At 56.0% G+C, this 24,784-nt stretch overlaps 2 protein-coding genes across 4 annotated transcripts in view; both read right to left on the reverse strand.

Moving 5' to 3' along the window:
- cabin1 (calcineurin binding protein 1) overlaps positions 1–24,784 on the reverse strand; it is a 51,510-nt gene that overhangs the window by 5,134 nt on the left and 21,592 nt on the right. The window contains 7 exon segments of the mRNA XM_048989839.1: positions 2,233–2,307; positions 3,960–4,478; positions 5,123–5,219; positions 5,527–5,690; positions 14,781–14,894; positions 16,675–17,105; positions 17,915–18,097. Coding sequence (XP_048845796.1) covers positions 2,233–2,307; positions 3,960–4,478; positions 5,123–5,219; positions 5,527–5,690; positions 14,781–14,894; positions 16,675–17,105; positions 17,915–18,097 — 1,583 coding nt within the window.
- On the reverse strand, positions 5,654–7,597 carry LOC125716941 (translation initiation factor IF-2-like). 3 transcript variants are annotated; one of them, XM_048989826.1, is made up of 5 exons: positions 7,532–7,597; positions 6,872–6,916; positions 6,587–6,691; positions 6,437–6,481; positions 5,654–6,346 (listed from the first exon to the last, which is right to left on the reverse strand). In XM_048989826.1, exons 1-5 carry the CDS (start codon positions 7,584–7,586, stop codon positions 5,712–5,714), a joined length of 885 nt encoding a protein of 294 aa, XP_048845783.1. In that variant the 5' UTR covers positions 7,587–7,597; the 3' UTR covers positions 5,654–5,711. The 3 variants fall into 3 exon arrangements, with proteins under 3 accessions (XP_048845783.1, XP_048845764.1, XP_048845773.1); XM_048989807.1 differs by lacking the exon at positions 6,872–6,916 and having other exon boundaries at positions 7,067–7,597; XM_048989816.1 differs by lacking the exons at positions 6,437–6,481; positions 6,587–6,691; positions 6,872–6,916 and having other exon boundaries at positions 5,654–6,046; positions 6,992–7,597.

Here is a 24,784-nt window from a genome sequence, read left to right on the forward strand (position 1 = left end):
GGCGCTGGGCATTACGGAGCACCTGCTTTTTTGGCAAACTGCCCCGGTTTTAAAGTGTGGGTCCAGGGGCCACATGAATCCCAGGGGCCACATGAATCCCAGGGGCCACATGACAGAGCGCTGGATGCGGCGTTGAAACTAAAACACACTCGATGAGCTCTACCCGATGAGCAATTCTCCTGATCACTTAGGAAACGCTGAAAGCTGAAATTTTACGTGGAAATGATCGACCGCGAGACCAGCCCCGCCGTTCTGGCCCGGCCGTCTGCACACCAACTGTTTTCTTTAAAATCATCTCCCACAGTTGCTCATTCCAGTCCGCACATTGACTAATCCGTCTTCCCACACTTTCGATCACAAGTTTGCACTGAAACACCCTCAAGTTTTTTTTTTTTGACTGGTTGAAAGCAGACCCGGCGGCCTGCCCTCCGAGCAAGACAGCTCATTACACAGGACTCAGGCCAGCAGGGGGCGTGGCGCTCAAAGGACCCCATTGCCGATCGAAAAGGCCACAGCCTGCTTTGGAGCTTGAAGCCACCTGACACTTTTGCATCTTCCTGCCCGCGTCACCATGACGATGAGGCATGGAAGAACCATGATCAGAATGTGTGCATGTACGTATATTCCGGGGCAACCTGACATGTCACCTGTCTGTCACCCATCAAACGGAGGGATTCCGGCTGTCAGGAACAACGGGACCAAGAAGGAGCCTCACAGCGATCATCTCAGTTAAATCCGTACATGGGGGGGGATCTCGGGAGTGCAGCAATGGCAGCAAAGAAAAAAGCCTGCGAATGTGCCGCAGAGGAAGTGCGGAGCGTGTTAGAGAACAGGATGGTGTGACATACCACACCCGCACCGCGGAAAAAGTCCCTGCACCCAAAAAGCCCCGTGCGGGGACTTCCTAACACCATCCGGGGTTATTCCGACCCCACGAAAAGGCTCCCGCAGTCTGGGATCACCCAGGCCCCAGAGCTTCAGGCAGTGCGGCTCTGCACTGCTCCCTCGATGTTTAAGGGACTCCCTGTTTCAGGCTCACACACTTCCCCCGCCAGTCTTTATGACAGAGGCAGCAGTGATATTTGTGCCACCCTTCTCTCCTCTGCTTTCCTCCCGATTTTTGTTGTAACCGGCCGATCACCAGGTACACCTCCATCTACCGAGGCGTCCGTGCCTGCAGATGCTCCCCGTTGCCATGGCGTCACAAAACAAACCTGCTCTGGGCCTCCTGCCTCATCCTGGCACCCACCCCCCCCCCCCCCCCCCCAGCCCACACTAAACCGTCGGGCACGCCGATGCCCACAGCGACGGACAGTCGCTGCCTTGGAAACGGCAGAGTGCCAGCGGTTTACGGAATGGATGTCGGGCAGCAAAGGGGGGGGGGGGCGGGAGACCGTGGGAAAGAAATAGGGAGTGTGTGAGAGGGAGAGAGAGAGTGAGGTGTCAGCAAATGCGAGACGCCCACAGCTGAGGAACGAGAGGGGCTTGTTATAACCACGGAGAGGCCTGAGAGAGAAGCTTCTGCCACCTGACCTCTGACCTTTGACCTCCAACCTCCAGCACGACTGACCAGGTTCGTTAGGAGGGTGAGGGGCCACGCAAAGGCCTGAAACATGTCAGGAATGCTAAGAGGGTGGGGAAAGGCATGTGAAGCGAGGGATGAAGAACAAAAACGCACCAAAAAAAAAAAAGATAAAGAGCAACCCTGTGAATGTGCGTGGGGGTGAAAAATGAGTCTGTTCGTGAATAATGTGACCGCAGGCTCTCGAGGCCTCCAGCAGGGGGGGTGCCTGGGCCAGCCCGACCCACAGCTCAGTCCCAGAACCTGCGTAAAACAGCTGCAAGGCCCGGCTGTGAGCTCGTCAAGTCTTTTCTGGGGACCTTCTTGTTCGCAAACCTGCATCCCATCAATGACATGTTCATCACGCTACCATCCAGGGAGGGGGGCGCACTGATCGGCCTCCTGACTCCCGCCCCCAACTGGCCCCTTTCCGCAGATGCTGCCCCTCCCCCCTGCACACACTCATAAGGGGGTGGAGTTGCAAGGGGCATGAGGAAGGGCCAGGCTTATAAACAGATTTAAAAAATAAGAAAGAAACACGATCAGCACGATCAGCACACAGAAAGACGGCACTAGCAGAACCCAAACTGACCAGCAGGTGGGGATGTGGAGAGGAGCTGGACTCCCCAGTGTGGGGTGGGGGGCGGTGGGCTGGGGTACATAGGGCTTACCTGTCTCTGTGCGGATGTGGCCAGCTGGACCTGGCAGAACTTCACAGCCTGATCCAGTGCTGCTTCTTCATCGACCTGAGGTAGAGAGAGAAGAGGAGGATGACGAGGGTGAGGATGAAGAGCTCTGATCACACCCACCCCGGCAGTGTCCCTGCTGACTAGAACGGTACGCCGGTGGTGGGAGTCGTACTTGTGCTGAGTAATGGGGGCGCCTTTGAAGAAGGCGTGAGCCAGGGACTAGAGCAGGCGGCAATGATCAGCAAAGCCACCAGGGGGCGCCCCGCCACATCAAACACGGGAGGAGAGGCACCAGTGCTGCAGGGACCCGGCTGCCCACCCTCCCACCTACCTGAGTGTCATGCACATGCTCTCCTGTGTTATCACAGGGGGCTCTCACGCCATTGCCCGTCACTGCGAGGGCGGGGCCACTACCCCCCCCCCCCCATAATCCTGGGCTGAAACCTTGGATCATCGCTCTGCCACACAGGGTATGTACACAGAGTGTCCCTCCACCCAAACAGCAAGCCTCACAGAGCCATCTTGTCCACTGTTTGTCCCTCTGAGTACTGAACGCCGCGAAAGGCACTATATAATATAAATATAACCCAACGCGGAAGGCACTATATAAATATAACCCAACGCGGAAGGAAGCGCCGGGGGGTGAGGAAGAGAGTTTTTCTTAAGGAGGAAATGGCGCCTGGGGTGAAGCACGAGTGCTTCCTCTCCCACACGGTCCACGAGCCCCAGCGCAGCGTGGGGGGGCTCGGCGACCAAAAGCAGCCCCTAAAATGCGCTCGCCAGATGGTGCTGCATCTCGAACCCTAACTCGATACCCCCAGCGCCCACTGGGGGGGGGCTCTCTCAGCAAAGCAGCGGGAGGTGGTCACTGCACACCGGCATGTCGCTCAGAGAGGGGGGCGCTATTTCTAGAGGCGCCGGGTCCTCGAGACCCAAAACACCGTCTGATAAAATCATTATGCCGACTGATTTTGTTTTATAAATATCTAACGGTTTTATTCTAAAAAGCCGACACCGATCCCCTAATTACCGCTAATAACAAACGGAAGGAAAGTTATTTGGCTTGATGTGATTAAACACACCAGACAGTGGGCAGTCAGCAGCCAGAATGACAGTCTGGGGTTCGGAAACTGGACAGAAAAGCCTTCAAAGGGGACTTTGGTCTAGGTGTTATTTATTATTGACATCACTGTCATTAGCTCTCCTACGGATCGGCATCCCTTCCAGAGCATTACCTCACACCCTGTGCTGCCACGTCTCCCCAGGACAGAGACCACGGTAAGAGGCTGGAAGAGACTGCCTGCATGTATGCGTTTGTGCGTTTACAGTGTGTATTTACATAATTGTACTATAAACGCGTCTCTGTAGCCCGATCACCCCAGAGCCGGGTTGCAGTCACAGACATGACATTTTATGCTAAAGCTGGAAACAAAACTGGTATTTTTCCAGCTTGCTGATTGCTGTTTTTCTGTTGTTGATTATGCCAGAGTGCCAGAGCGATCAGGGCAGGGGTAACTTTAGACTTCAGAAGGGAGTGGAGGAGGGACCTAATGGAGGATGATGAGGATGAGATGATGGAGGCGCTAAGAAGAGGGGGACGAACTCCTGACAGCCGCTTCTGTCCAATCATGCCCTGCCCTGCCCCGCCCTGCCCCGCCCTGCCCCCCCCGCCCTGCCCTGCCCCGACCTGCCCCACCCGCCCCACTTGCCTGTTTCATGAGCATGTACGTCTCTGACATGATCTTCTCGATGCGGCCCAGGTCGTAGGTCATGACCTTCTGGCCCTGCTGCCACACCCTGTAGGCGTCCAGCAGCAGCGTCTTGCCCGTCTCCACATCTTCCAGAAGCTTCCGCTTGCGACTGGGCCTGCGCTGCTGCTCGCCGGCCTCGGGGGGACTGAGGGAAGCTGGCCGCTTAACCCCCCCGGTGTGCTGCTGCTGCTGGCGGGAGCTGATGCTGAGCTCCTCCAGGGACAGCTCCGGGGGGGCCCTTTCTAGGGGCCGCGCACCCCCGCCGCCCTCCCAGGTCCCACCCTCCAACTCCATGGGCTCCTCCCGCCGCTCTGCTGTGTCCATAGCCTGCGGTGGGGGGCGCTCCTGGGGGGCCTCGGGCTGCCTGGCCTCCGTGCCAGGCTTGCTGGGGGCCGCCCGCTTGCCGTCTTCGGCGCTGGGCCTCGGGGGCGTGTCAGTGGTGGTCATGTCCCCCCCACTGAGGGAAGGCTCTGATACCTGGTGCAGCCAAGACACACAAACACAAACACACACAAACACAGACACATATACGTTTGTTTTCATATCTTTGTGGGGACTCTTCATATCTATGGGGGAAACTCTAATCCCAACATGACGACCTTAACCCCTACCCAACCCTAACATTAACCATAAGTGACCACACAAAATGCAAGACTTCTGGCATTTTTAGTTTTTGGATTACAGTCTCAGATTTTTTTCATCTTTTTTGGGGACTGGAAAAAATGGTCCCCACAACATCAAAATAACAGACTTGTATCACATTGTGGAGACACAGAGACATTGTGGGGACCAAATGACCCCATAATATGATAAAAACCTGTTATGTCGATGTTGTGGGGACCAGATATAGACAGACAGAGCGACTCTTCTGCACTAGTGCCCTCTTCCCCTCAGCTGGTGAACAGTAATGCACTCGTAATAATAATGTAAGTGATAAGTGAACATCACAGCTCCGTTTGCAAGGAGGACAGACCCAAGCGGCCCTCAGAATAACCAGCGATCCAGCAAGTCATTGCCTGGTCGTTAGTGACAAGCAACTACGGGGGCAGCACTCCGTGCCACTGGGTGGCGCTGGTGGGCATGTGTGGCCGCACATGTGCGAGTGTTCCGTGAGTCCATACCCCAGTGAGTTTGTTCAGATTATCCTCCAGTACTTTCACGGTTAAGAAAAACGCTCGCTTGGCCAAAACCTGTCGGTCCACATCCCGCAGATACTTCCTATTAAGAGAGAAGGAGGAAGGGAGGGAGAGATACAGATCGGGAAGGAGAGGAGGAGGGAGAGGAGGAGGGAGAGATACAGATCGGTAGGGAGAGGAGGAGGGAGAGGAGGAGGGAGAGATACAGATCGGTAGGGAGAGGAGGAGGGAGGGAGGGAGAGATACAGATCGGGAGGGAGAGGAGGAGGGAGAGGAGGAGGGAGAGGAGGAGGGAGAGGAGGGAGGTCCATTATGGTGACGCTCTAAGCGACGTAAGAGAACTGCCCCTGGGACAAAATCATGTAAAGAAGAGTCAGCTGGGGACTCACTTTCCCTGTTCCGGGGTCCTCTGGAGCATGCAGGAGACCTTCAGCAGGGTGTCCCGGTCCTTGAGCTCAGACAGAACGTCCAGCAGAAGCACGATGGAGCGGTTCATGTGAGAGGCGAAGCTGCCGGGCCGATCAATCTCATCCACCGGGATACGCCAGACGCCCTGCAGGGCAGAGTTCAGGGTTCAGAGCGCTGGCACACCACCTAGAGGCATGTCAACTAGAGGAACACTACCTAGAGGCATGTCAACTAGAGGAACACCACCTAGAGGCATGTCAACTAGAGGCACGTCAACTAGAGGCACGTCAACTAGAGGAACACCACCTAGAGGCACGTCAACTAGAGGAACACCACCTAGAGGCACGTCAACTAGAGGAACACCACCTAGAGGCACGTCAACTAGAGGAACACCACCTAGAGGCACGTCAACTAGAGGAACACCACCTAGAGGAACACCACCTAGAGGCACGTCAACTAGAGGAACACCACCTAGAGGAACACCACCTAGAGGCACGCCACCTAGAGACATGTCAACTAGAGGCACACCACCTAGAGGCACACCACCTAGAGACACGTCAACTAGAGGAACACCACCTAGAGGCACACCACCTAGAGGAACGCCATCTAGAGGCACGTCAACTAGAGGAACACCACCTAGAGGAACACCACCTAGAGGCACGTCAACTAGAGGAACACCACCTAGAGGCACGCCACCTAGAGACATGTCAACTAGAGGCACACCACCTAGAGACACGTCAACTAGAGGAACACCACCTAGAGGCACACCACCTAGAGGAACACCACCTAGAGGCACGCCACCTAGAGGCATGTCAACTAGAGGAACACCACCTAGAGGAACACCACCTAGAGGAACACCACCTAGAGGCACGCCACCTAGAGGAACACCACCTAGAGGAACACCACCTAGAGGCACACCACCTAGAGACATGTCAACTAGAGGAACACCACCTAGAGGCACGCCACCTAGAGGAACACCACCTAGAGGCACGTCAAGTAGAGGAACACCACCTAGAGGAACACCACCTAGAGGCACGCCACCTAGAGGAACACCACCTAGAGGAACACCACCTAGAGGCACGTCAAGTAGAGGAACACCACCTAGAGGAACACCACCTAGAGGCACGCCACCTAGAGGAACACCACCTAGAGGCACACCACCTAGAGACATGTCAACTAGAGGAACACCACCTAGAGGCACGCCACCTAGAGGAACACCACCTAGAGGCACGTCAACTAGAGGAACACCACCTAGAGGCATACCACCTAGAGGCACGCCACATAGAGGAACACCACCTAGAGACATGTCAACTAGAGGCACACCACCTAGAGGCACACCACCTAGAGACACGTCAACTAGAGGAACACCACCTAGAGGCACACCACCTAGAGGAACACCACCTAGAGGCACGCCACCTAGAGGCATGTCAACTAGAGGAACACCACCTAGAGGAACACCACCTAGAGGAACACCACCTAGAGGCACGCCACCTAGAGGAACACCACCTAGAGGCACACCACCTAGAGGAACACCACCTAGAGGCACGTCAAGTAGAGGAACACCACCTAGAGGAACACCACCTAGAGGCACGCCACCTAGAGGAACACCACCTAGAGGAACACCACCTAGAGGCACGTCAAGTAGAGGAACACCACCTAGAGGAACACCACCTAGAGGCACGCCACCTAGAGGAACACCACCTAGAGGCACACCACCTAGAGACATGTCAACTAGAGGAACACCACCTAGAGGCACGCCACCTAGAGGAACACCACCTAGAGGCACGTCAACTAGAGGAACACCACCTAGAGGCACACCACCTAGAGGCACGCCACCTAGAGGCACGCCACCTAGAGGCACGCCACCTAGAGGAACACCACCTAGAGACATGTCAACTAGAGGAACACCACCTAGAGGCACGCCACCTAGAGGAACACCACCTAGAGGCACGTCAACTAGAGGAACACCACCTAGAGGCACACCACCTAGAGGCACGCCACCTAGAGGAACACCACCAAGAGGCACACCACCTAGAGACATGTCAACTAGAGGAACACCACCTAGAGGCACGCCACCTAGAGGAACACCACCTAGAGCAGGGGTAGGGAACCTGATCCATGGAGAGCCGGTGCGGGTTTTTGGGATGACCTCTCAGTCAGCCAGTAATAAAGCAGCGATTCTCAACTCCACTTCTTGGAATCCACTGTTATTGGCTGATTGAGAGGCCATCCCAAAAACCCGCACCCACACCAGCTCTCCATGGATTAGGTTCCCTAGCCCTGACCTAGAGGCATGCCACCAAGAGGAACCCCACCTAGAGGAACCCCACCTAGAGGAACCCCACCTAGAGGAACACCACCTAGAGGCACGTCACCTAGAGGCACACGACCCCGCAGCATACCAGCAGTAAGCTCACTTCCCTGCTCTCCTGCACTCCCATTTCAAAAAGGAAGTGCGCACACACACACGCACACACACACACACACGCACACGCCAGCGGGCTCACACTCTTTTCCTGGCACCAGACGCGGGACACAGGGGCTGCCAAATACAGCAGGAATTAACCTAGCAGCTGGGGGGGGACCCTAACCCCAGCCCATCACTTACCAGCCAACACACTGATCCCTGCAGGACAGAGTGGCTCCCTCATTCTCACACAAACACACAGGTCCCTCAATCCACTCCCGACAGAGACGACGAGGAAAACACAAAGCACACTTCAAGCAAATTCGTAAGCAAATAGTGAGCTGACTCGGTGCCCCCGGCTCCTGCTCTGAGCGTGTGGAGTTTGCATGTTCTCCCCAAGTCTGGTTCACTCCGGTCCTCCTCCATGTAGCCCTGTGCTACTTGGGAAAGGCTACAGGCGACGACCCTAGGCTCCTCCCGCCCTCACGGCCACATTCTGCACAGCCCCCCAACCCAGAATCGCTTCGCTATGGCGCTTATCTGAGCGCTGTCTTCTGCAGGGGTTACAGGGATAAGCTGCAGCTGCCCACTGCCCCATGCAGGTCTAAGATGGACTAACTGATCTCTGCCAATCAGAAAGCTCCCCCAAAAACTTATGGACCAACCTCAGACGAAGTAGAGCGACCTCAAATGGGGACATTCCTCTAGAGGGCGCTGCGAATCCGAGGCTGTTTCTCTGTACCGTCTTACCCCTGACTGTCTGTGACCGTAGCGATGGTCCATGGGAACCTGACGTTCTCGGGGTAAGGCGGGGGCCAATGAGATCCGTCCATGAACAACCCGACAGTCTCACTAAGCAGCCCCCCTCCCACCCTAACATGACTGTGTTGCACAGGTTACAGGAACAGGCCTCCAAACAGGGCAAAGGAGGGTGTCTTCACTTCGGCTTGAAATCCTCTGGCTACAGATTCCCGCGAGCCCAGGTTCTGGCGAACCCTATCTCCTGAGAAGCATTGACAGGATCCTATCACAGATGAGTCTGCAGCAGCTGGATGGCTGGCACACCAACACCCCCCCCCCCCAACCCCCCACTCCCCGCTATTAAATATTAAAAAGAAAAAACCAAATTAACACCAGGGTCTCAACAAAAGACATTAAAAATAGAAAGCGTGTGCGATGTGTGAGCCTCCCCGTACAGCCCACCGGGGTCAGCGAGGTCGGGGATGTCCCACAGAGGGATATGGGGATTCCCCTGCGTGGCCCCATGCAGGGGAAGGACCCACGGGCAAAGCGCGAGTCGGGCAGGGGAGCACTGCTCTGTTGGCATGGAAACTGCTAACACACCCGCATGGAGAAGAGGCTAGGGTTTGAGGGTCAGCAGCACTGGGTGGGGGGCTACAGATCCAGCAGGACGGGGAAGAGCAGAAATCCTGGCAGGCAGAAGCGGGCTGGTGATGCACAGAGATGTTTCTCCCCAGGACCTGCGGATCATCCGGCCAGCGTGATCCATAGGGGTACTCAGCTCATCAGACAACTTCCAGTGGCTACATCCACATCGTGCAGACCGGCATGGAGGCATTACGGCAAACCATCCCAAACACCCCCTTTAGCTTTCATGTCAGAGAAGGTGTCCGCATACTGCACACGGGCCTCCGGCCGCTTCCAGCACCCCCCACCTGATAGCTGGGTCACACCCGCTGCCAGATCGCTCTCAGACCGGCAGCCCCCAAGATGCAGCGGATTCAGACCCCAGGGCAGCTGATCACAGTGCTCTAAAACATGCAGGAACTTCTCCGCCGAGACTTCAAAAGGCAATACAGTGCCGGGGAGGGACGGGGGGGTGGGGTGAGGAGACGGATTTAAATGAAGGTAGAAGGGCGAGGGAACACAGTGGAGCATTTAGACCTCCCGCCAAAAACTCCTCGGGCCTCCGGAGATACATCAGGTTCCCCTCCGATGCGTATTTTTAAAGTTTGCTTTCTGTTTTCTCCACCCCCTTCCCCCACATTTCATCCACGTGGTCCCCCCCGCCCCCCCCCAACACACACACACACACACACACACACACACACACACACACACACACACTACACCAACAGTGACACAACGGAGCGGGACTGACTGGAGATCCTGGAGCTCTTGAAAAAACACAGACGGGAGTTTGGCTCCGAGCTCTGGGGTGAGGTCCCCCCCCCAGCGCCGGCAGAAACCCCCCCCCCCCCCCCACCCCAGATTCACTATTCCTCTCCACCCCCCCCCCCCAACCAACCTAATGAAATAAACTGGAAGCCGAAGAAGCCACAGGCACACTAGCAACGGCAGGGACGAAACTTTCACTGCGAGCGAGCGAGCGAGAGACTCACCATCACAAACGAGGTCCGTTCCACACGGGCCGCGCCACTCGTCCTCCTGGAGGCTGTCCCCCCCCACGGGGGGGAGCGAGAGTGAGCGAGCGGGCAGCTCAGCGCGGGCTGGGAAGCGTGGCGGTGGCAGTGGTGGGGCGGACAGGAGCAGCACCGCGCTCCACACAGACAGCCTGACTCGCCGCTCGCTCCCTCTCAGAGCCTGCCATCACACAACAAAACACCCACGCACCCCCCCCCCCCCCCCAACACCCAGCCCCAACCCCAACCCCCGCCTTCCCTGCCGACGCCCACCCCTCTACGGCACGGCCAGCCAATGGGGGGGAGCGCGGAATCCGGCGCACGCCCACACGCGCTGTACACAAACAGAGGAGATGGGGAGGGTGCAAAGAGAGCGAGAGGCGGGGGGTGGAGAGAGGGAAGAGAGGGAAAGGAGAGAGAGTGAGAGAGACGGGGGGGGGGGGGAGACAGAGCGACCTGCAGATGGGGAGAAACGAAGAGATCTGTGCAGAGCTGGCCACCTCACTTCCTGTTGTTTGTGCAGAAGAAGACAGGGAAGGTAGCGAGCGGCACTCTCCGCTCCGGCGGAGGCCCCCTGCCTGCCCTCACCCCCACCCCACAAGCAGCTCTCCGGCTCTCAACTTCCCCCTCTGCTAAACCTCACTCTCTACCCAGCGGATCCGGCCTTGCACTCAGCCTCCCCCACATACACACGCGTGCACAGAGACATGCACGCAACGCTGTGCTCAAACCCACCGGGCCGCTACAGCCCCGAGTCGGTTCCGCCTCACAGGCAGTAGGACGCAAACACACACACTGCCCCCAAACACGTGGGGAAATTCAGCCCAATGAGGTAGCAACTAGCAAGCCGGGGGTGGGGGCACCTATATACACACTTATATCAGTGATGACCACAGCCAGTACGGGCCACTGCTTAAGCAGGGGGCATGTGATGCAATCAAAACAATCCACATGGGTGGGACCTTGACCAGTTAGGAAAGAGATTTTTAAAAACCACAGCAGAAAAGCCCTGAAAGACATCAAATCATAACACGACAGTAACTAGGGGTGATGCTCAAACATCGAGGCTCATCGCCCATGTCCTGGAGTGTTTCCAGCCTGCCATGTCCTGAAAAGGATTAGTCTAACTAAGAGCATGCTGCCCCCCAGAGGAAGGGTGAGGGACTGCAAAAACACACACAGGTTGTAGCACGGGACCTAACCTTACAGCATAAACTCTAAGATTATACTCCAGCATAAAACGGAAGCCTATAGCTATGAAATGAACGTACTCGGTGCAGGCGCCATGAATCTGTGAGCACGGCGAGTCTCGCACAGGTGCCGGCAGAAGCAGGCCAGCGTAGTATAACCGGCTGGTTAGCAGTTAGCTCCTCAGTGTGTGAAGCGAAGCCAGGGCGTGCTGCTATTTACGGGAGCGAAGTTCCACAGCCAGAAAAGCGGGCGGACGGCGCTCGGCACAGCCAGCAGCCACGCTCCCCTCCCTCCCTTTAAGCCATTTAAATTTAAACAGCATCTGAAGTGCGCCGCGATTTCCTCGCCAGATAATAAGCGAGTCCCGTCGAAGGGAAGGTGATGGTGAACGTGGGGGGGGGCAGTCTCCACCTTGTGGCCGGCTGTCATGGAAACAACAATTAGGGTCTGAAGCAAAAACATGTGACCTGAAGCAAGTGGTCAGGGGGAAGGCCTCACACCATAATCAGCTTGCATAGCGAATGGCGTTGAGTGCGGAGCAGAGGGTCTGAAGGGCACCCGCCCCACCAGCCAAGAGGGCTTGCCTGGGCTCACATTCCCCTCATGAAAAACAGCAGGAAGCTCTCAGACGTAGAAACATTAGCCGGGGTGTTTTCGGAAGGCTGTGAAAGGGACAGGGTTGGCGTAGACTACCAGCCGAGAGCAACAAAAACTCATCGGATGTAGGAATGAGGAGAGAAAGAAGAAACTGAGATTCTGGATCTGTCAGGGAGACGGGATATGAGTCGAGCTCGCACAGCTCGCCTGACCCAAGGACGGAAGCAGGGCAGGGCGACCCACATAGCCACCACCGTGGGGAGTCCTCGGAGGGAGAATCCTCCGGAAAGACACCTGTGCCAGCCACCCCCCTCCCCCCCAAGACCGACCTGGGATGGCACAGAGACCGCGACCCTCGCAGAACATGAATAGCCGAGGCCACGAGGATGAGCAACAGGACGCCCGCCCGCCCGGCACAGGACGCCCGCCTGGCACAGGACGCTCGCCCGCTACGCACAGGACGCCCACTATGCACAGGACACCCGCTCCACACAGGAATGCTCGCTCCGCACAGGATGCCCGTCCGGCACAGGACGCCCACTATGCACAGGACGCCCGCTCCGCACAGGACGCCCACTATGCACAGGACGCCCGCTCCGCACAGGATGCCCACTCCGCACAGGAATGCTCGCTCCGCACAGGACGCCCGCTAAGCACAGGAACGCCCGCTCCGCACAGGAATGCCCTCTTTGCACAGGACGCCCGCTAAGCACAGGACGCCCGCTAAGCACAGGACGCCCGCTCTGCACAGGATGCCCGCTCCGCACAGGAATGCCTGCTCGGCACAGGACGCCCGCTAAGCACAGGACGCCCGCTAAGCACAAGACGCTCGCTCCGCACAGGACGCCCACTATGCACAGGACGCCCGCTCCGCACAGGATGCCCACTCCGCACAGGAATGCTCGCTCCGCACAGGACGCCCGCTCCGCACAGGAATGCCCTCTTTGCACAGGACGCCCGCTCCGCACAGGAATGCCCTCTTTGCACAGGACGCCCGCTAAGCACAGGACGCCCGCTCCACACAGGAATGCCTGCTCCGCACAGGACGCCCGCTAAGCACAGGACACACGCTAGGAACATGACGGCCGCTTGGCACAGGACGCCCGCTCAGGACAGGACGCCCGCTCAGGACAGGACGCCCGCTCCGCACAGGAACGCCCGCTCCGCACAGGAACGCCTGCTGTGGTGATCTGACAAATGTATGCTGAGTGCCCAGGCCGACTTCTCTGGCCAAGCAGCAGCTGAGGAGGAGATGCCCCGGACACCTTCAGTCTGGCCGCACCGAGCTACGTTTTGTCTATAACCACGACCAGCAAAAAACACGCAAACATTTGAAAGGCTTATAATGCTGCCATTAGTCACTGGGAGTGACTGGGAGCCTAAGCACTTTGATATTGTAATGAAAACAGACAGAACAAACAAATAGGTATTTACACATGTATGTATATATGAAGAAGTCCTTCCTGTGCCGCTTTTCGGGGGGGGGGAGAGGATTTCTGAACGTATATGAACAATTTCTCACACCAGAAGGGCCACTTACCACAACTCACTCAAAGCCAGAGAAATGCCTGGTTTACTGTACAAACCAGAAGCAGAACTCATAATACAGGCACAAAAAAACATGTGCCTGAAATAGGCACCTCATAGAAATGGAGAAATGACACTGTCCGGCACAGTAATCAGCCACTAAATAACCCTTAAAGAAAACGCTGCCACAGCTCAGAACGAAGCCTATTCTTTGGAAAACAAATTAAATCTCCCAGGGGAACAGGGGCCCGACACACTGCACATCCTGACCAAACCCAGGAGGCCCCAGGCTCCCCCTGCAGGCAGCTGATGGAAATACCTTTCATGATTCATGAAGCCCCAGGCAGGAATGTCCAAATCAGCCCTACGTCAAGATCCCAAACAACTCTCAGCTAACTGAGGTGCCCCACACCACCCAGTCGTGTCGTGTGCCGGGGCTCCCAGTTGACAGTCCCTCTCGTGGAATTCCGGGTCAGGGAGGCACAGGAAAATGCGACCGGGCACTTGTGGACCGGAGACTCGTATACGGCATGTGCATCCTGCTGGAGGAGTGCTCGCCTCAAATATTACCTGGTGTGAAGGCTGAGACACACGGGTGTGAGCACACGCGCGCGCACACACACGCGCGCACACACACACACACACACACACACACACACACACACACACACACACACACACACACACACACACACACACACACACACACAACTAATACCAGGAAAAACTCAGCAGCACAGAGGAATCTTAAAGAAAAGAATCCTTCTAGACTCTCAGAAGGCTTCAAGATGAAGAGGACTGGAGCTCAGCGAGTTAGTGTGCGCCTGGGCTGAACACTGTCCTGGCAGCTTCTCCACAGCAGGGGAACATGTGACCCATCAGTCACGCCCACTCCTGAGAGAGAAACGGCTGCACCCACCCGAAACAGCAGCGCAACTGCCCTCCCCCTCAGGGACCCGGACATCTACCTCTCACCCGCGGTGCAGACGTGTCACCCGCGGTGCAGACGTGTGACACTGGCTGAGATAATGGCAATAACCCCATTAACCTCACCTCACCCCCCCCCCCCCCAACCCCCCAGGCCCCTCCCCCCGGCGGCAGGGCCGCTCTGGCAGAGCCGCGGACTCACGTTGAACAGATTGGTCTTGTTCCTCTCGCAGAACAGCCCCTGTGCTGGCATGTGCTTCAGCTGTTGCCATGGGACACTGCTTCCTAGCAACACGTCCCGAGCCCACTGCAGGTTCTGTGGAGGCAAAGCGTGGAATGAGGAAGTCGTGGGTTTGGGATGCGTGCGTGCGTGCAGGCGGGCGGGCACATGCGCGCACATACACACGCAAGAGCGCACACACACACACACACACACACACATACACATGCGCGCGCGAGCGGGAAGACGGGTCGGCTCACGGAGGGGAAGCCGCTCCTCACAGAATTCCCCTCAGCGTAGCACCTCCACCCTCCCCGACGTCAGGTGTCTGAGATCATCTCCGGAGTGGAACTTCCCATGAAAGCGTGGCGCTAATTACCGAAGCCACGTGACTATCCAGCAGCAAGCGAGGCGGGATCCCGCCACTCCCGTTTACCCATTTTCATTTATTATTGATTGTTTTTGAATCAGACTTACGAGGAGCGGCTCCGCTGTCCCCACGCACGGATCGGCTGATCACACGCCTCATACTGTCAGCCCCCCAGAGGCTTCTCATCCAGGCCTCTGGGTAATTTCGGTACCTCAGTTAGGCACCTTCCCTTAAGAGCTGGGTGGCTATAATTTTACATGCACTTCCCTCAGATAGCTCCTGCAGGACATCGCCCTCCTCCGCAGCTGTCCTGGGTCCAAATGCATCAGTACCTTGGTTTTGGGGGGGTGGGACGTGCGCCTTAACATTTCTGGGGGGCAGCACCTTAGACTTGTATCCAAGTGGGGAAAATTTCAACTGCTTTGAATATCAGCTGCTTTCAACTACAAACATAAAAACATGCCAACCAAGCGAAATGAGAAAGGATATCTTGAACCAATCACAGAAGGCTGTACAGGCTCCTCCCCCCAGGACCGGCTGACTGTTCTTTTTCAAAGCGCCCTCCTCTGAGGCCGTGCGAGTTGTCGCCGTGCCGGCGAGCTAAGCAAGGGATCAGAACCAAGCAAACAGAACCACATCCTGGGCCATTCTGGGTCTTGGCAGCTAGTCTCAGCACAGATGGGGACAGGCCTTGTCATGGGGTACCAGACAGAGGGCTCCCTCCATCCCGAAACTTTCCCGGGACCTGCAGTATTCTTAATGCATCCCCAGCAATGCAGATTCGGGAAAAGCCATAGGTTGCCCTTTATTGGGTAATTATCTTTATCTGGACACAGCTTCACTCAGGGTCAAACTCCCCTTACCACCATCGCGTCTGTGGCCCGCCCCAGAGCTGTCCTGTGAAGGCCGCGGGTAGTGTGCCGGGAGTGTGGAGTTACCGCTGGCTGATGTGACGGCATCAGACAGCGATCAGAGGCATCAGAGGAGAAGCAGAAGGGAGGAAGAGCTAGCGAGCGGATGGGAGACGAGTCCGGGAGGCTGCTCGGGCGCCTGACACGTCCCAGAGGTTCACGTGCCGAGACGGAAGCCCTCTGAGGGACACCGGTGACATTCCGAACGCGCTCTCTCCCTCTCGCCTCCGTGCTCTGCTCAGACGACCACATCGTCCGCACTGCGTGGCAGTTCCAGGTAAGGGTAGTCCCATCCCATATCGTCATGATCTGCCAGGGATCATGTCAAGGATCCCCCTTCGAGATGTACCGGCATTCTGTACCGACACGCCAACGCATTCTCCTCCCTCACGACAGGCTGCCGTGACCTGGTAACGACAGACATGGCCCCCCCATCTCTGAAAGGCCGCGACCCCACCCGTTTGGGGGGGCTCTGATATGACGACGCAAAGGATGGAGCTATGAGGCCCAGCCCGGACAAACAGGGTGCTGACATGACAGCCGTCGCGTTACATGATGTCATATTATATGACATAAGAGGAGTCACATGACTCACCCGGTGACTGTTGCCCTTGGCGTAGAGGTAGGCCAGTCGGTACAGGCTCTTGTAGTGCTGAGGGAATCGGCCCAGGCAGAGGAAGAGAGCGCGTACGCACATCTCCACCAGCAGGCGGTGCTGTTCCTCAGGGGAGGCAGGCAGCGTCCCGGGGACGTCAGACCCTGGGGCCGATACCACTGGCGTTTCAGCCCCAGACTCGGTCTTCCGCTTAGCCTCGCCGACGGGGGTCTGGGGCAGCATCCCCGGGGACAGCGCCACTTTGGGCGGGGGAGTTGTGGGTGGCTGGGGGGATGGGTCTGCGGCTGGTTGCTCCGGTGCCATCATGTCAGCCGGTGTCAGCTGCAAGGTGTCCAGCGTGTCCTGCACGCTCTGCTCTTCTTGTGGGAGGCTGGAGGCCCCAGTCTCATAGGGGGGTTCCTGCGGAGGCCCTAGGGTAACAAGAGCCCCCCAAAAGCATCACTCACTCCCAGCCGGGACTTCCTTCTCAGTCCATCCGCACGTTTGGACCGGTTTGTCTGCGCTTTGCATACATCAGCTTCAATTACGTCAGATGGTCACTGGTTCACATCCCAGCAGAAACACTCAAGAATTCAAGGATTCAAGGATCCCGCAGAGTCCTGGGGAAAACGGCGGATGAAGAGCCACACACTGACAGATAATTACGCCCAATTCATTCTGGGAAGGCGGGACTTTACGCTCCACGTTCCCAGAGCCAAGTGTGCAGCTAGACCTGAAGTGTTCCACAGAGACAGCGGGCTGCGATTAGACAAACAGCCTGAGATAAAATATGGCGCTTTTTAATAAGAAAGATTAAAACACTATCACCACGACGGATTTAATATTCAATATTAATTAAACCAAAAAGCCTGTAAATTAAATCAACACGTACGAGGTGATTTTACAGTGTTCTAGAGAGAAAAATGGCACAGAATAAAGTTCAAATTTCACTGACCCTTCCATAAATTTTTAAGCACATGCACATTACTAATATTAATGCTATTACTGTTATTGCTTTCATTTTACTAAGATGATGCTTACAGCTCCAGTACCACAAAGCTGTGGAGGCAATTCTAGGATGATTTAAGGTGGGGGGCATAAGAGGGGCCATGATTCATACAGAGGGGGGCAACTTTATCATTAACCAATGATGTTTTGAATCAGAGACTGATGGAGAGGGATCTGCAGCTTTTCCCAATATTTCTGAGTCACTGTATGACTATGACAACATGCCCGTTACCTTGAGGGGCCTCCGGTAGTGGCTCAGCCTGCTTCAGGGGAGCGGCCTGCTCTGCTGGGGGAGCAGCCACCTTCCCAGCATGTACCTTGTGGCTGCTGTCCTGAGAGCTGGCGGGATCGGGGAAAGGGTCCTGGGTGGAGCTGGAGTCGGACAGCATCACCGTCACGCTGTCCTGGCTACGCTCTGGACACACGCATACAAACAGAGACACGGATCGTGTGGCCAGCCATTTCGGGGGTTAGGGAGAGGGAGGAGGGAGACGGGTGCGTCCCAGCAAACCTCAGCTATTAAAGACGGCCCAGGAAGAGATCAACCTGGAAATCACCACTCGGCACAGGACACAAACAGAAGAGAGATGAAACCCCCCCCCCCCAGCTGAAGGAGAAGCCCGTGCTGTCAGGGGGGGCAAAGCGGAGCTTAGGTGCAGGGAGCTGGAGGACAGAGAGCCTCTGTCCACGGGCAGGCGGGGAGACAGGCGGCGGTGAGGGCGGATGGGACCGGGGAGCTTCGGACAGGAGGGCCGGACCCCACAGCCGAACCGGAGACTGAAGGGGCCGGACCCCACGGCCGAACCGGAGAGTGAAGGGCCAGACACCACAGGAGAACCGGAGACTGAGGGGCCAGACACCACAGGAGAACCGGAAACTGAAGGGTCGGACCCCACAGCAGAACCGGAGACTGAAGGGCCGGACCCCACGGCCGAACCGGAGACTGAAGGGGCCGGACCCCACAGCAGAACCGGAGACTGAGGGGCCGGACCCCACGGCCGAACCGGAAACTGAAGGGTCGGACCCCACAGCAGAACCGGAGACTGAAGGGTCGGATGCCACAACTGACCCGGAGACTGAAGGGTCGGACCTCACAGCAGAACCAGAGAATAAATGGCTGGACCTTACAGCAGAACCGGAGACAGAAGGGCCGGACCCCGCAGCCGGACTCCACAGCAGAACCTGAGACCGAAGGGCTGGACTCACCAGCAGAACCTGAGACCGAAGGGTCAGATTCCACAGCAGAACCGGAGACTGAAGGGCCGGACACCACAAGAGAACCGGAAACCGAGGGCAGGACCCCACAGCAGAACCAGAGACTGAAGGGGCAGACCCCCCAGCCGAAACTGAGACTGCAGGGCCCTACAGTGTGGTTGGCAGACAGCTGCCGTCCTGGTCAGCACAAAGCCCTGCTGAGTGTCCGGCAGACTCTGGCACCACAGTGCTGCATAAGGGACTTTTAGTGAGCAGAGAGGCAAGGCTTGGTGGGTAGATGGGCTCCCGTCTCCCTATGGAGTCCTGGGATGGGGCTTGGAGAAGGTGCCAGCGCTCGTCTAGGTGGGGGAGGGGCACCCAGGGCCTCAGAACGCAGCTTCAGCACAAGCTGTCGGCATTCTGCAGACAGTGGCAGAATGGGCAGCGAGACGGGTGGCCGGTGGGGGGCGAGGGGGCACGAGGGAATTAAAACAAGAAAAAATAAAAACCAATTAAGGAAGTGCTGGCAAGTCCCTTTTCCCGGCGGTGCAGCAAGATGAGGAGGGTGAGGAGGGGCAACAACTGGATTGGTCTGGGAAAAGCAGGGGGGGGGTCAGGCACTACGAGGGTCCAGGGAGTAAATGATAGCATGTCCAAATGTTACATAAACGCCGCGTGCTGTACAGTGAACAGGAGCACGGACAATGGGGCAGCTCCCCCCCCCGTCCCGTGATACTTGAAATGCGGGAAAAGCCCGTCCGACCTGTCACGGATCAGGCACGCTAATCATTCAAACTCGCCTCCCCGCTGCCGGGTAAATCGGACGGGAGAAACGGGAGCGAAAAGGACGGAACGCCATGTTTAATCTGACGAGCCTCACTCTCACTCAGGAATCCAGCTGGAACCTAAGCCTGGCCAAAAAAACAACCCCCCCCCCCCTCGCCAGCCCTAACCTCGAGCCCCCAGGGAAATGTGGAACCCAAATGCACCAGACTCCCGAAGAAAGCCCAGTTTCCAATGGTTGTGCCAAGTGGGGGTACAGACAACAGCTGAAGAATTTGATTTTTAAAAAAAAAACAAAACAAAAAAAAAAAAAACAACAATCGACACCCCTGGCACCCAGGAAAAAAGTGACTGAGAGGAAGGAGGAGCATAAGCAGAGGAACGGCAGGAGGTGTACCGTCAGTGGGGGCTGCTCGGAATGGGGACCCCGGCAGGGAGTAATTGTGCTCATAGGTTGGGGCCGCTGAGGGAGAGACCAGGAGCCAACTTCAGCATGTGCCAAAAAGCCCGGCCCCCCACCCAGGTGTACCTGCCCAGCCCCCCGCCCAGACTTACCTGGCCCACCCCACCCACACTCCTTCACCACCAATTGGAGGAGAGCACATGACACGTAAAACACTGAACAGACAGACAGACAGACAGACAGACGTACTGCAACAGCATGACCTGAGGCGCCAAGGAGGGCTTTGGGGGCAAGCTGTGTTATAAGACACACCCACCCCCCAGTGCATTTAAGTGACCTTGTATGTCAGGTGGTTCTCAGGCTGGCTGGCTGGCATCCCATCCCCCCCCCCCCCCCCCCCCCCCAAGCCCCAGGGTCCAAAAGCATACATCGATGACAAAGCGAGTTATGTCAGAAGCAGGCAGGCAGAGGAGGAGCAGGCAGGCAGGTAGGCAGGAAGGAATCTGGAGAGGGTGGCGGGCGAGCCGGTCATGTGGACAACATGGCTGCAGTAACCGTGACGATGGGGTCGCGCGCCAGTTCTGGTGGGGAAGCTACACCGGCTCCACCAGCAAAACTACAAACACCGCACACGAAGGACGTAACGCCACGTTTTTAAAACTCTCCATCCAGGTATCTTACTGTAGGACAAAACAGCGCTGGCAGCTGAACAAACACAGCTACGGGAAATGCGGAAATGCGGCGTATGTGAATGCGACTGATTAAATGACAACCAGCCGCGGGAAATGTCTAAACAAGATCATGCGGGATTGCTGAGAACAAAGAAAGCGGCGCGACTCAGCGGATACGACGCGCGATGCAGCCGTCCTCAAACTCCACATTATTCAGAAACGGCACAAACATTTGCACCATATCAATGCTGTCTGTTCTCCAGGCGGCCGGGGAGAACTTTTACCGAGGCAAAACATATTCAGAATTGAGCTTCCAATCCTCTCAGGTTACCTGACTTCACAACATCATAAGGTTCTGTGTGTGTTCTCCGTACCACAGCAAAAAAGCTCATTTTGATAGTTTTTCAGAACTTTGTTGACTGTTTGGCCAACAAAGATAGAATTATATTGTGGACAGGTTCCCACCTGGTACAAAGGATGAGAAGAATGTTCTGCATTTTCACAGTGTGGATCATTCATGAGCCAGTAACGCTTACAGACCTAATGCTGATCACATGGCCATGTCCTCATGCGGACAGAGTTCTGGATCATCCAAACGTTCCTTCAGACTGAGCCGGGTCCTGTTTCCAAACCCACCCGCCCACACAAAGACGTCACACAGTGAAGTCACCTGTCGCAGCTTCGCGACCAACACTGTCAGGAGGAAATTTCGCAAACAAACCATTCACGGTTGACTAGCCCTTTGCTGGCTAGAGGCACAGAAAGAGACCAAGAGCACAAACGAACGAAGAAATAACACAAATTAATACGATTTCGTTTGGAGGGTTTAGAGATATGCTTTCAGGTTGATTCGGACCTCACACAGGAACCCCCTGGCCAATCAGACACGCATCTGACCATTAACTGGAAAGGCAGAGATGTGTATGTCGCTGCCAAGAAGGGCCAGAACCCCCCCCCAGAGCCGCAGTCCAAACGGGGAACCAGCCGCTCACCAAGGAGGCCCGTGTTGAAAAGGCAAAAGCACCAAGTACACTGACTCCGAAAAAATATTACAGCAAACGGGCAAACTGCATGCCCACGCACGCCACAGGACAGAGCACACATAAAGCCCCCCCCTGCGGGAGAATTCCCCGGGAAGGATGCGGAACAGCGGTTAAGGAGTGCCGTGAGACGCTGTTTACATTCCCGAGGAGCAGTGAGCAGAGCCCCTCCTGGGGGACGATGACTTCTTACGAAACAGCAAGGAAGCAGCGTCACTGTGTGCCGAGGTCCAGAGCGGGTAACTCGCAAACCCCCCCCAAGAGAAGCACAGTGCCGGCACCTAATGCACACATTCTCCAAGTTCACATGTAGCCCCCTCTGGCTGCAGGATGGGGGTCATGACTCGGGAATAAGGCTTGATTAGGAGCCACAGAAAATACCACAGCTGAGGGTTGGGTTCTAATCCCATGTAGTGAAGGGTACAGGAGAGTAGCCTGCTAAAGCATCCCGGAGGAGGGGAACTGAACACAACTAATTTAGGTTCCAGACATGCACAGATCTCAGCTGCCTCCGAGAAGGAGGGCCTTCAGTGCAACCCCCTCCTCACGTCAGGTTGTCCCCCTACCCTCAATAATAAACACGACAGCAGAGCAAACACAAAGGTCCTCTGGCTTCTTTGGAAAATAAAACAGCCGCTGAACTATGGGAACAAAGCAAAGTTCCTAGGAAGTGTTCCGTTTGCCCTGCGTTCACTCGCAGAGGCAGATTTAAACTCTGCTGTTTTATAACTAGCCGACGTGCAAAATGGAGAGGAGGGGAATGGAATGGATTGGCATGGAAAGGAATGTAGCAGAGCAGAATGGATGGGAATGAGATGAGTTCCTACAGATTGACTGCAACCCCGTTCTGGAAAAGACAGATGGATGGAATATAATGAAGGGTGGGGCAAGTAAAACACTGATGCGGGGGGACAAGGTGGGTGAGATGCTGACTCGGGAAAACGAGGTTGGCGAGACACTAATGTGGGGGGGGGGCAGTGCGGGCGAGACACTGACACAGGGGGACTGGGCACATTAGCCTGACGCAGGGGTCGGGCCTGATATCACTGACACAGGGGGACTGGGCACATTAGCCTGACGCAGGGGTCGGGCCTGATATCACTGACACAGGGGGACTGGGCACATTAGCCTGACGCAGGGGTCGGGCCTGATATCACTGACACAGGGGGACTGGGCACATTAGCCTGACGCAGGGGTCGGGCCTGATATCACTGACACAGGGGGACTGGGCACATTAGCCTGACGCAGGGGTCGGGCCTGATATCACTGACACAGGGGGGCGGGTAAGACACTGACAAGGCGGGGCAGTTAAGACATTTGGGCATCAGGTAATGCATTAAAGGGGTTTCAGAAAAGTAAGGAAAACAGCAGAAAAGGTGGTTACAGGCAATAGGAGACAGAGCTGCTGACTGTCTCTGCTGGGCGCAGCAGCAGCCGCTGAAGATGGCAAGATGGAGCAGAACCTGAAGCTCACTCAGCAACCGCGAAATGCGAAGTCTGCGGGCTGTGGGGGGAACAGCGCAACATCCGATGAGAGCCCCCAACTTCAACGGGTCGTCTCATAAAGAGAGACAAACATCACGGCACCCCGTAATACTACAGGGTGACGACCGGCAATTATGGGCCTTGATGCAGCCAAGGCATGACAGTCCAAGGCAACATAGACTGTGGAAATAATTAATATTGGGGACTCAAAATGTCAGGTCAAACGGTGGCGAACAAAGGAGCCGCATGAGGAGGTGGGAGGGAATCTAAGAGATGTGGGAGACCATGTATTATTATTAAAAACCGCCTGTGCTTCAGGCTTACAGAGAATTACAGCAGCAGGAGGGCGGTGGAGGTAGAAAGTGCAGGACATGGGGAGGATCAGGCCTGGGGACAGGAATAACAAACACCAGCCAGGCCTACTGAGTGTCCGTACACACACACACACACACACACACACACACACACACACACACACACACACACACACACACACACACACACACGCATACGCATACGCGCACACACACACACACGCGCATACGCGCACACACACACACACATGCATACGCGCACACACATGCATACGCGCACACACATGTATACGCGCACACATACACACACACACATATATGTACACGCATGCACACACACACACACACACAAGAGGAGGAGGAGAATGAGGAAAACCGAAGAAGGAGAAGAAGAGAGAGGAGTAGAAAGAGAAGGAGAATGGGGAGAATGAGAAGAAGAATAAGGCAGAGGAGAAGAAGATGACGACAAAGGAGAGGAGGAGAAGAAAGAGCAAAAGAAGAAGGTAGAGAAGAAGGGTAGAAGGAAGAGGAGGAGTAGAAGTTGGAGGAGAAGGAGAAGGAGAAGGAGGTCATAATAATGTTTAAAACCAGAATATGAGATGCTGCAGATCTGGACATAAGGTTACGTTAATGTTTGCTGTTTCTCCGTAACGCACTGACAGTAATAGAGCAGAAGGACACATTTTTGTGTGAAACTTCCAACTTGGCCAGACGGCATAAAACTACTGCAAACCCCCATAAAAATGCAACGGCCTGAAACACAGCCATTCTGATGCTGCTATATTTTTCCTTTTACTTATTTAAGGAACAAAAAAACATTAGGATTATGATAAATCCGAAATAGAAAGGATGGAACAAATGTTGGGAAAAAATGTCACCCGGCCAGATGTTCCAGGTGTCCATCAGGAGACCATTTTGCTGCATAACACATGGCAGTGGGCCCCGGGTACGAGGATGGGGCGCCACGTCTCGCCACGAAAAGAACAGCGGATGTGTTACTGGCAGCCACGTTGTCCACCCGCCCAGCTCCCCGCCGCCCTCTGCAGGAGGGGGTCAGAACTGGACTTGTGACGGTCATCAGCACTCTCATCATCAGCATCACCATCACCCCATCACCACCACCACCACCAGTGCCGGCACCAGCACCACCCCACTCCCCCGCTGTGATTTCCAGTCCCCGTGAAGCGAGGGCCCCTCCCCAGCTGGAGCCCG

The sequence above is a fragment of the Brienomyrus brachyistius genome, chromosome 2 (assembly GCF_023856365.1).
Source record: "Brienomyrus brachyistius isolate T26 chromosome 2, BBRACH_0.4, whole genome shotgun sequence".
NCBI classification, from domain to species: domain Eukaryota; kingdom Metazoa; phylum Chordata; class Actinopteri; order Osteoglossiformes; family Mormyridae; genus Brienomyrus; species Brienomyrus brachyistius.

Excerpts from the sequence above, each read along its gene's own strand:
- LOC125716941 (XM_048989807.1), bottom strand. The coding sequence starts at position 7,586 with ATGTCTCTAGGTGGTGTGCCTCTTGGTGGTGTTCCTCTAGGTGGCGTG. Across the intron at positions 6,482-6,586 it reads TCTAGGTGGTGTTCCTCTAG|TTGACATGTCTCTAGGTGGT; the intron begins GTGGCGTGCCTC and ends GTGTTCCTCTAG. Across the intron at positions 6,347-6,436 it reads TCTAGGTGGTGTTCCTCTAG|GTGGCGTGCCTCTAGGTGGT; the intron begins GTGGTGTTCCTC and ends ACATGCCTCTAG.